The sequence below is a fragment of the Leuciscus leuciscus genome (assembly GCF_965113295.1).
Source record: "Leuciscus leuciscus genome assembly, chromosome: 15".
Lineage (NCBI taxonomy): Eukaryota > Metazoa > Chordata > Actinopteri > Cypriniformes > Leuciscidae > Leuciscus > Leuciscus leuciscus.
In genome coordinates, this window is record NC_138739.1 from 25,962,573 (window position 1) to 25,974,638 (window position 12,066).

Sequence of the window (12,066 nt, forward strand, 5' to 3'; positions counted from 1 at the left end):
ACCCAAAAATGAAAATTCTGTTATTGATTACTCACCCTCATGTCGTTTCAAACCTGTAAAGGCCCGTACACACCGGGACGAATATCGGCGCACGTTATTCGCCAGCGTTTTTCAACGCGTTTTTTATGTTCACACCCAAGCGTTTTTCGCTGACGATGAGCCGAGTGAACATGCAAATTCATTCCCTGACATTAGATGGCGCTTAATGTAAAACAGAAATACAATACCACTCCATAACAGTCTATACTCTGCAATACCACTCCATAACAGTCTATACTCTGCAATACCACTCCATAACAGTTCTCTTTTAACCCCTTACCCGTCTGGGATCACTGGTGATCCCGGATTTTATATTGTTTACATTGATCGCGCGTTTACAGTATAATTTTGTGAAGTAATAAGGTTAACCAATACATTGTTTGAAAGATACAACACTGTATATTCGTCTCGTTATAAGCATTATACAATCAAGATAACTTTGCAACCGTTTTTTGTTATTCTGTATCAACATAAACAATGTGATACAACTATGAAGAGAGGGGGGGGGTCCTTACCTTTTTTGTGTTGTGGAAATGTAATGCTTGGCAGAATAATGATGACATCGATCTTTTTACCATGGGAAGAGTCCAGTGTATGATGTCCATGGTAAAAATTTGTCCAAAAATATGCAAACTGTTAAAAATATCCATAGAACTTCTATTGTTTACATCCTGAAATTTGCTAATCACGAGGGCGTTGTCCTGTTTATTCGACGAATTCTCCACATCTAGCGCATTATTCAATGAAACATAACATATCAGAGTATTTAGTGGAGTGTCTGGAAATGAATGAGATCGGCCCAGAAGATGTCCGATGAAAACTGGCCATGTAATTTTAGAAAGGATTGAAGGATGACAGGCGCTTTTGGTGACGTGTGATCATGCATAATGCTAATATGTGTGGTAAAAAATAAACCAATAGCAATGGGAAACTTTTTTGTTGTCATCCAATGTGAAGCCTATGCCATAACGAATACGCCCATGTGCGGTTTTGCATAATCTCGCGTTTATAACAGTGTTCCTTTGTTTGCGCAACCATTTGCTTCCTGGAAATTTACGCACACGTGCTTCTCGTGACGCACAGAGGTTGTCCTGCCTCCTGTTACACCTGCTCTCTAGCGCTCGCTCCGTTTACATTCGCCTGCTGCAATGGGTTCACGTCGGGGACAGAAGTTATTTTCTCCTGCTGCTGCATTGGAAGAACTTCTGCGAAGCAGTGATGAAGAAAACGGGAAATATTCAGAAGAGAGTTTTGTATCCAGCGTCGACTCTGAAGAGGAGGATATGTTTTTAGAAGGTCTCGATCCAGTTTTAGATCGGTAAGTGTCTAAACATTTTAGTGAGTTTGTGTTACATTGCTTTTTAGTTTTGATTTTCTGCACTATTGCCGCTTATAAGTACGTTGCATTGAAATGCAGTGAAATTCCATTGTTATTCAAGCGCTGAATTAGAAGAAGCCCTGTACAACATTGAACATATTACTTTATGTAACGTTAGCTATATAGGCTATTGCTTTGTATGTAGAACGCAAGACGAAGTTCAAACAACTTTTCAGAGAAGAACATGTAATTATATGTGTGTAAGATAAGCAGTTCTGTTAGGTGTAACGTTAGTTCTAATCCTTTTTGTGTAATTCAACAGTGATGAAACTTCAGATGATGAGAGGGTACCAGAGGCCTCTGGACAACATGCAAAGCGTCCATGTGTGGCTGCAACATCTTCAGCTGCCTCCACTTTGTGGTAAGTAAATAATGTTTAGTGAGATAAAAAAAAATAAAAAATGCATTTTAGGGCATTATTATTGTCTGAGTGTGCATTATTTGCTGGTAGTGTAAATGTGCAATCAGGGCAGCAATAGAGTGGGTATGGAGCTACATTTCTGTATGTTGTATATTATCATTTGAATTTCATGTGTGTTTCTAATCCCTTTTGTGTAATTCAACAGTGATGAAACTTCAGATGATGAGAGGGTACCAGAGGCCTCTGGACAACATGCAAAGCGTCCATGTGTGGCTGCAGCATCTTCAGCCTCCAGAAGTTCAAGAGGAAAGAGCGGAAGAAAGAGACAGCCCAGCACTTTGTGGTAAGTAAATAATGTGAAGCAAGTAAAGTAATGTTTAGTGAGAGAAAAAATTGCATTTTAGGGCATTATTATTGTCTGATTACAGTCTGCATTGTTAGCTGGTAGTGTAAATGTGCAATCAGGGAAGCAATAGAGTTGGTGTAGAGGTAGATTGCTGTATGTGAATGACCCTTTGAATATAAAATCTGTTAGCTGGTAGTGTAAATGTGCAATCAGGACAGCAATAGAGTTGGTGTAGAGGTAGATTGCTGTATGTGAATGACCCTTTGAATATAAAATCTGTTAGCTGGTAGTGTAAATGTGCAATCAGGACAGCAATAGAGTTGGTGTAGAGGTAGATTGCTGTATGTGAATGACCCTTTGAATATAAAATCTGTTAGCTGGTAGTGTAAATGTGCAATCAGGGAAGCAATAGAGTTTGTGTAGAGGTAGATTGCTGTATGTGAATGATCCTTTGAATATAAAATCTGTTAGCTGCTAGTGTAAATGTGCAATCAGGACAGCAATAGAGTTGGTGTAGAGGTAGATTGCTGTATGTGAATGATTATTTGAATTTCAGATTTGAAAAGGCAATAATATGTATGTATTTATGTGTAAGATAATCAGTTCTGTTAGGTGTGTTTCTAATCCGTTTTGTGTAATTCAACAGTGATGAAACTTCAGATGATGACTGGGAACCAGAGGCCTCTGGACAACATGCAAAGCGTCCATGTGTGGCTGCAACATCTTCAGCCTCCAGAAGTTCAAGAGGAAAGAGCGGAAGAAAGAGACAGCCCAGCACTTTGTGGTAAGCAAATAATGTGACGTGCATGACTCTTGAGAAAATAAAATATGTTAGGGCATCATTATTGTCTGATTGCAGTCTGCATTATTAGCTGGTGGTGTAAATGTTCAATAATGTTAGCAATATATTGGGTATGAAGGTAGATTCCTGTATGTGAATGGTCATTTGATTTTGAAAAAAAAATGTGTATATATAAAAATGTCTTTCCCTGTTTGTTATTCAATAGTGATGGCAATTCAGATGATTCACCCAGCACTTCAGGGACAGGATGGTGTAGTAACATGGACAGCACAGAACCTCCTGAAATCATCTTTAGGCCTCTTCATGCTGTTGGAGCAAAGCTTCTAAAAACAGCTTCGTACAGTCATCTGCAGCTGTACAGTCCTCTCCAGTTGTTCCAGCTGTTCTTTTCAAGTGCGTTGCTACAGACACTGATTGGTAAAACATTTTTTTTTTTACATTTTTTGAGATGTTTAGCACTGTGTTGATTGCTAATAACTAAGAAACTGTTGTTTGTAACTATATACAGATGTATAAATAAAAAAACGTTTTATTTGCTAAATAATGTGTCATTCTTAACAATTAAATGGATGGTAGTGAACAAAGACTTTCTTATATATACTTTTTATAAACAAGTTGCCAAGTGTCACTTTAGGGTACTTTTGGAGCCTTTTCCAAAAATGCACATAAATGTATTTTTATAAACATTTAGAATGTAAACAATACACCAGAGAAAGTATACAAGTTGTGCTTTGTCATAATGTAATAAGAAAATATATTGAAATGATCAAACAAACTTGTTATAGCTCATGGTAAAAGTTGGTTACCAAGTGTCCCTTTGGAGACTCCAAGTGGCCTTTTTGGGTAGGTGCCTAGACATGCGCTGAAATAAATGCTTGTAAAAAAATCATTTTTGCTTGTATGAACTTCAAATTTGAAACATACATTGTTAAGAACTATGGCTTTAGATTGCTTGTGTTTCCAGGCCTGTATATTTTTGCTTTAAGCTATTTTCTTTTTCATAAACATTTATTATAAAAAAAATATATATTGTCCATTGTTTTTGAGCTTATTTATCTCTCTAATAGTAATTGCTAGAGCAATTCTGAGTATTTCATAGTAAACTGTCAAGTGTCAGCTTTTAAATGATATCTTGGTTTTGTGTGTAGTCAGAAGGACTCATTAGCAACAACCATTTTATTATGGGTATGTCATTTTGCACTCGATTGCCAAAAATGGGGGCGACTGGTAAGGGGTTAAAAAGATTTTTGTAGTCGCTGTCGTGTTTGTCATATAGTTCTTTATTCCGACACCAACGAGACCAGAATCTCTACATTCATCTTGCCTTGCATCTTCCTCGTCATTTCTTCCCGGCAGTGTCTGTCTATGGGCAGTGTAGACGCTACTTGGCGTATATCTTCTTCGCTGTTACGTATGTGTGCTCGGCAAGACCGTTTTGTGTTTGAGCGCCCCCAAGTTGTGTTTTACTGTAACTTCAGAAGCTCCAGACACGTGAGCAAAAGCGGCAATCTCATTGGTCGGATAGTTTTTGACGCGGCGCGTCAAACCAAAAATAGGAACCCGAGGCGTTTAAAAAAAAATTACGCTTTTACGCGTGGCGTTTTTCGCGCCGGTGTGCACACTCACATTGGCGCCCTTTGTTTAGTCACGAGGCGTTAAACGTCGGCGAATATCGCGCGCGAATTCACACTTTTATTCACATATAAACATTGATCAGCATACGTAAACAGAAGCTCAACCAAACCTGCTTGATGTGCGAGAACAAAACCTCCTGCAGAAGCTCTAGCGTGCTGCATAACACGAGAATGAACCTCATTGGTTCTTGCAGAAGCTCAAACGTGCTGCGTAACACAAGAATGAACCTCATTGGTTCTTGCAGAAGCTCAAACGCGCTGCGTAACATGAGAATGAACCTCATTGGTTCTTGCAGAAGCTCAAACGTGATGCGTAACACACGAGAATGAACCTCATTGGTTCTTGCAGAAGCTCAAACGTGATGCGTAACACGAGAATGAACCTCATTGGTTCTTGCAGAAGCTCAAACGTGATGCGTAACACACAAGAATGAACCTCATTGGTTCTTGCAGAAGCTCAAACGTGATGCGTAACACACGAGAATGAACCTCATTGGTTCTTGCAGAAGCTCAAACTTGATGCGTAACACACGAGAATGAACCTCATTGGTTCTTGCAGAAGCTCAAACGTGATGCGTAACACACGAGAATGAACCTCATTGGTTCTTGCAGAAGCTCAAACCAATGGCATAACACGAGAATGAACCTCATTGGTTCTTGCAGAAGCTCAAACGTGATGCGTAACACACAAGAATGAACCTCATTGGTTCTTGCAGAAGCTCAAACGTACTACGTAACACGAGAATGAACCTCATTGGTTCTTGCACGTCAAGTGAACATGTTTGAGCTTCCGTTTACCACAACTGATGTGTGAGCTGATGAATGTTAATATGTGAATAAAAGCCTAAGTTTAATCTGTTCATCATATAAAGCAATTGTGTCTCTTCAATTTTCTTTGGATTAAACTGATCCAATTCATGTCGATTAGTTTTATGATCTCTTAATGAACTTTTTGAAGCGTCAAAGTGGTACTGTAATTGCATAGCTGTCAATGGAGAGTCAGAAAGCTCTCAGCTTTCATCAAAAATATCTTCATTTGTGAAGATGATTGAAGGTCTTACAGGTTTGGAACGACATGATGGTGTGTAATTAATGACAGAATTTTCATTTTTGGGTGAACTAACCCTTTAACGGTACTGTGAAAAGCCCAACTGTTGCACATTTTTTCTCACAGACTTGTACAGAAAAGGATTGTACGTGTTTATTACTCTCCAGCAGGAGACAGTATAAGAAAAAAAACCCCAGCTGACTGACTGTAAGTAACACACATCACAACACCAGCTCAACCCCTACTGACCTCACCTGACGCAGGTCTGATGTCATCATGTGTGAAACTAGCGCACAAGCCTTCAAGTAGAGAAGGGCTCACAGGACCTTGTTTATTTCACTTAGCTTCAGAGTTCTGCAGCTCCCTCATGGCCTTCTCTCATTACTGAAAGTCAACATGTGAGAGCTGAAATATTCATCAGTTGTTTCACTGAGCAAAATGTAAAGTGAGCTGAAACATTATTTGGATGTATTTCAAACAAATCTCCGAGCTGGAGCTATTATTTATGAAAAATAGAGCCTAATATTTGGAAATAAAATACAGGGAGTCTCATACTTCCTCTCTGCTTCTCTATTTTGGGTCCTTTCCTTTCATTTTTCTTTTCTTTCTTTCTCTCCATCCATCAATCCCCCATTTTTACGTACTTTCAATTTTTCCCTTTCCTTTCTTCCTTCCTGCCACCCTCTCATAATTTTGTTTTTGTTTTTACGTCCTCCCTTTTCTTTCCTTACTTTCATTCTTCATCCATCCTCTATTTTTCTTGTTCTATATCATCCCTCTTTCCATTTTTTCTGACCTGTGCTTCTTTTTCTCTCTTTCCTCCAATTCTATATTTACTTTCCTTCCTTTCTGACAGCCTCTTGTTTTCTGTCCTCATTTTTCTTTCCTTCCATCCCTTTCATCCTTCATCCACCCTCTACTTTTTCTTTCTTTCTTACCTGCCCAACTTTTTTCCTTCCTTTTAATTTTTGTTCATTCCTTCAATTTCCTTTCATTTCTTCTTGCAATTTTTTCTAGCAGTTTTTCTTAACCTCCTTTCATCCATTCTTCCATGCTTTCTCCCTTTCTATTTTCTACCCCATTTTGTCTTTTTCTTTCCATGAATCCTTCCATTTTCCCCCCTTTCATTTTTGTTACTCTCTTTTCATCCTTCATCCTTCCTTTAATTTTTTCATGCGTTCATTTATTCGGTCGTTTCTTACTTCATAATTCCTTTTCAGTTTTTAACTTTCATTTTCCCTTCATCAATCCTTCAATTAATCCATGCTTCCTTCCTCCCTTCTTTTATTCGGTCCTCTGTTTTGTTTTTCCTTCCTTTCTTCCATAATCTCTTCAATCCTTCCTTCAATTCCCCCTCCTTTCTCCTTTCCTTCCCCTCTCTTTCTTTCATTATTCTTTCCCTACGGGATTCCTTTTCCCTCCCTCTCTCAATGCTCTTGCTCTTCTCGCTCTCTCTACTGAGTAATGGAAGATGGTAGATGATGTTCACTCATCAGCAGTGATGGATCACAGTGGTGGGCGGGGCTTAGTGAGAACACGAGCCAATGAAATGGGAGCACAGCAATTTTCATTAGTAATGCAGTCACGCCAAACATGATAGTCATGATCTGTTTCTTTTTGAGTGCATCTCTGAGTAACATTTCTCTTCCTCTCTGTCTTATTTACTCATGTACGCATAATCTCACTCTTTCCATAAGCAGTGATCACTCAGGCCACTATGACAGTCTGTGGTGTAGTGTGTGTCATATCCACATTAATACTATTTAAAAAGCTTTTAGAGAAGAGAGGTGAATCAAGCTTGACACTCTTTTCTCCATACACTACTCTCGTTCCTCTGTCCTTCACCCTTTAGTTCATTTTTAATCTTCTTTGCCACATGACTCCTTCACTATATCTTTCTCCCTCATTCTTTTCACCATTTCTTTCTTTTACCTTATTTTCTTTTAGCATTTTGACATTTTATTGATAGTAAAAATGGAAAGATGTTCTTCCTCTAGTGTCACTATTACTCTTTTTCATGACTTCGAACTCCCTTGCCACGTTTTCCCCTCTATCAATCCTCTATTTTCTTCCTGTGCATTTCTCTCACTCCTTGTATTACTCTTTCATTCCGTCTTCCCCTAAACCATCTCAATTCCCATCATGCCTCTGTCCTCTCAGCCTTGATTTCAGGGCCTTTCCATTTTGAATCTGTCCATTTCTTTCTTACCTTTACCGTAATCTGCTTCTTTTCCCATTATCTCTATCTGGTCCTTTCCCTCTTTTAGTCCCCCTCTTTCTCTCACTCCATCGTTCTTCTTTAGTTCATGCCTTCTCTGTGTTTAATCAGTCCGTCAGTCGGCCTGCTCTGCAGGGGGAAGCTGAATTATTGATTGAAAAGTCAAGATGAAAAGGAGGTGAAGTAACAGAAGGGGGGAGAGAGAGATACATAGGCAGCCGCAAACATCAGGACTGAGAGGAGGAGAATGTGTTAAGATTTTTTTTCTGTAAATAATATGAGAGTGCAGGTAAATGCATACAGTGTACATATGTGACCCTGGACCACAAAACCAGTCTTATGGGTAATTTTTTTAAATTTTGTTTATTGAGGTGTATACATAAACTGAAAGCTGAATAAATAAGCTTTCCATTTATGTATGGTTGGTTAGGGTAGGTCAATATTTGGCAGAGATACAACTATTTGAAGATCTTGAATCTGAGGGAGCAAAAAAATCTAAATATTGAGAAAATCGTCTTTGAAGTTGTCAATTTCTGTTGGCGATTTTCCTGCATCCACTCACAAAAGTATATTTTTTATATATTTAAGGTAGGAAATTTACAAAATGTCTTCATGGATTATGATCTTTACTTAATATCCTAATGATTTTTGGCATAAAAGAAAAATCGATCATTTTGACCCATACATTGTCTTGTTGGCTATTGCCACAAAGATACCCGTGCGACTTATGACTGGTTTTGTGGTCCAGGGTCACATATGGGGTGGGGTCTTGTCAACAACAAGGACTTCACAATATTTTACATTTATATATAAATATGTTGTTGTAATACACAAATTACTTGTATATAAGTTTGTATAATGTATAATAACCTATATTATACATATTTAAGATATATTTCGAATTTTAGTTAGCCGATACATTTTTATTTTATTTTAATGAACAATATAGAAATACAACAAACAATACAGTTTGGTATTCTAGCATATGATATGTATAATATGCATGAGATGATGTACATGAACATCAAGAGGACTGACTGTCTCAGTTCTCATGCAGATGCAACATGTTTCGCCTTGTGCATCTGCCAGTCTTTTTTGTTTATTTTTATTAAATTATACGCCTATTGGAGGAGAGGCAAGAGAAAACCAAAATAGAAACGATCGGTCCTGCTTTGCATAAATATGCACAACGTCCTATAAAAGCAGCCTGGAAGAAGCCCTAATTTGCATGTAATCCATAACCAGATTTTGAATTTGGGAAAGGGATTCGGTTGTCGTTGACACAACAGAAAACCAGCGGATTAGGTAATTAGGAAAGCTCACACGGCTTTCCGCAGAGAGGAGGTGAGGCATTTAGAGGCTGTCCATCAGGCTCATATGATTCCCACCATTGACCTCAGGATAATCGCACTAAGAGCTTCTGTTCCAAAACTCTAAGAATGGCTTAATGTCTTTCCCTTGATTCCCATGGTGAGGCTCAGGTATGGTATCCAAGCTCCTTGAGGAAAACCTAACGAACAAAGACATATTCACATGTTTACATTGCCATGAGCATTTCCTGGTTTTAACACGAATGCCAAACTCACAGAATTGGTTGAGCCAGATGCTGACATGTCGGGGTTGTAAAGACAAACAAAGTTAGTTTAAAACAACATGAGAGTTAGTAAATTATGACAGAATTTTTATTATTTGTGGGAGAACTATGCCTGCCACTAGGCTAAACAACTTCAATATAAAATTAAAAAGCCCAGAGCGGGTCTTAGCCATGTTATTTTCCGACATCCATACTTGGACTCCAGATCAGAGCTGACCCGTTTAAACTGTGACCCATTTCAATCCATGGGAGAGTTCCTGTCATGTACTAACTGTTTCAAAGCTGAGAGTCAAAACTTAGACCCTTTGATTCAGCAACTCTGTCATATCTTCAAAAAACCTTTTTAATGTTTTATGTGCCGTGATTTCAAAACCAATGCCGTTTGGCATCCCATGTGTCATCTAAAATATGAAAATGCACTCATTAAAAGAACCTTATCCTCACCAAATCCAACCAGATACAGAGGTGCTTGTCGATGAGGTTTTGCATGAGTATCTCGTAAATCATAAACTAATACTGCATAATTGCAACATTATTGCAATGACTCATAGCTCTTTAGTTGCTCTTAAAGTCTCATTTGGTCTCAAAAGTGCAGTGGGATCTCTTTCGTGATTAAATTAGACAGCAGTGGATGGTTGGTCCATGTTTAAGCAGCGGTATAAAGCCACCGCAGCAGTCAGTCGGTAGGCACAGACCATTAAAGGCTGTTTACGAGACCTGGTGAACACACTAAATTAGCGAAGTGTTTGAAAGGCAATAAAACAGCACTTTCAAAGGGATCCCAATTCCTAAGGAGCTTTCACAATGGTGAAGAAATGACAACGGAAAGCTCCGGTAAATGCTTAATTTGAAGTTTTGAGAAGTAATTACGTTTCTCCGCTATCAGTTTGAAATGTGCAAAAAACTTTAAAAGTGGACTACAACAGAGAAAAAATGTGAAGGAAAGAACAAAGACTATGAATCCAAAATTCATTGCAACAAGTTCAGTGAAAATATATGGCCAAGTCAGTGGACAGTAGGATATATATAGGGATATACATTATAGGTTTGGAATTAAATAACCATTTAGCCTGATGTTCAGCATCAACATGTTAAAAAATTCATGAACCCTGAGGCTTTGCTGAACTTGGTAACAAGCCTCTGAAGTCCCATGTTCTGAGGTTCAAGCCACCAATATCTGCCACATTCAGCTAAATCGTTTCACCTACCATTTCATCTACACAAATCAGTCATCAAAAATTATTTAGAAAAAAAAATTGTAGAAAGCCTGAACCGGAAGCCAACTCTTCATTAATGTCAGTTTCTGCTTCACAAAGTTTATCTATACTGTACACTAATCTATACTTTTTGTATAAAAAAAAGTTCAGTTCAAATCAATATCCTTTTTATGAGTATAATATATGCTTTTGTCTTGAGACCGTAATATACAACCATTTCATATACATATATACATCTTAAAACTGATGCAACACACATGCAATGCTTTGAGTTCTCACTCTCATAGCAACCAATTAAAATACCCTTGAAGCTGCATAGCAACTCACTAAATCCACTCTGAACTCCTTAGAGGCCACCAGAAGAAACCTCCAACAACATCCTAGCATGTCTTTGTACAGACAGCTTACCCATGATGGCATTCTCTAGCAACCACACAAAACACCCCTGAAACTGCATATTAACTCACAAGATCCACTTCGAACCCTACATAGAAATGCTCTAGAAAAACTACTAACAACAAAAAAAGCAAGGCTAGATTATAGCTTACCCATAATGTTAGCATGCTTTAGCAACCAAACAAAACACCCTTGAGATTGCATTTGCTAAAACCACCCAACACTTAATTGCATATAGCAACTACTCTGCAAACTACCCTCAACATGCTACAATTGTGGCTAGCTACCGATAGCATTAGCATTAGCATACATTTTTACTATAATACTAGCTTCTTCTTTTTTTAACTTTATACATGAATTAATGTTTACGGATTAATTTAAATCCTAAAATACTCCACACAACCACTGGTGTGCAATTTCTTTATTTTCAATTACATTTATATAGCATATTTTATATAATTTTTCAATACATATTGCCTACTTTTAAGCTCATTTAACAAATATTAGAAGTAAAAATGAAACATTTAGAAGTAAGTGTAATCGACAACTCTCTATTGTCCTGTTTCCACCGTAACAGCGCTGGATCTCATGCCGGAGCTTATATCATGTTCAGCGAACTTCTAACTTCAGACCGCCGCCCTGCGTTTCACTCATAGCCGAAATATGCGGTGACTGGCTCCATAACCTGTCCATAAACAAACAGTGAACACCCCTGAGGACATATTTTAACATCCTAAATATTTATATTCTGTATATTTTTGAATAAAATCCAAAAATTGTATGCAAGCATCAGGCGTTTCCATCAAGCGAAAAGACCGATGTGACACTTAAGCCGATTCACATTGCGCCCCTTTATGTTGCTTTGCATAAAACTAAACGATATTCAGCACAATAACGAATTCATAGATAAAATAAAATGTACACAAACCTGTATTTTACCGTAGACACAACACTACACAAAAACTACCCAAACACTGAAAAAAATAAACCAAAAAATTACCCAAAAGGCTCTAAAAGTGCAACCTGGAAACTA

At 38.0% G+C, this 12,066-nt stretch overlaps 1 protein-coding gene across 2 annotated transcripts; it reads left to right on the forward strand.

The window, feature by feature from the left end:
• Positions 1-308: 308 nt before the first annotated feature.
• On the forward strand, positions 309-3,470 carry LOC309475459 (uncharacterized protein). Of its 2 annotated transcripts, XM_082138259.1 has the most exons (5): positions 309-1,357; positions 1,680-1,778; positions 1,984-2,121; positions 2,771-2,908; positions 3,132-3,469. In XM_082138259.1, the coding sequence occupies exons 1-5, from the start codon at positions 1,188-1,190 to the stop codon at positions 3,391-3,393; spliced, it is 807 nt and encodes a 268-aa protein (XP_081994385.1). In that variant the 5' UTR covers positions 309-1,187; the 3' UTR covers positions 3,394-3,469. The 2 variants fall into 2 exon arrangements, with proteins under 2 accessions (XP_081994385.1, XP_081994386.1); XM_082138260.1 differs by lacking the exon at positions 1,984-2,121 and having other exon boundaries at positions 3,132-3,470.
• Positions 3,471-12,066: the final 8,596 nt, after the last annotated feature.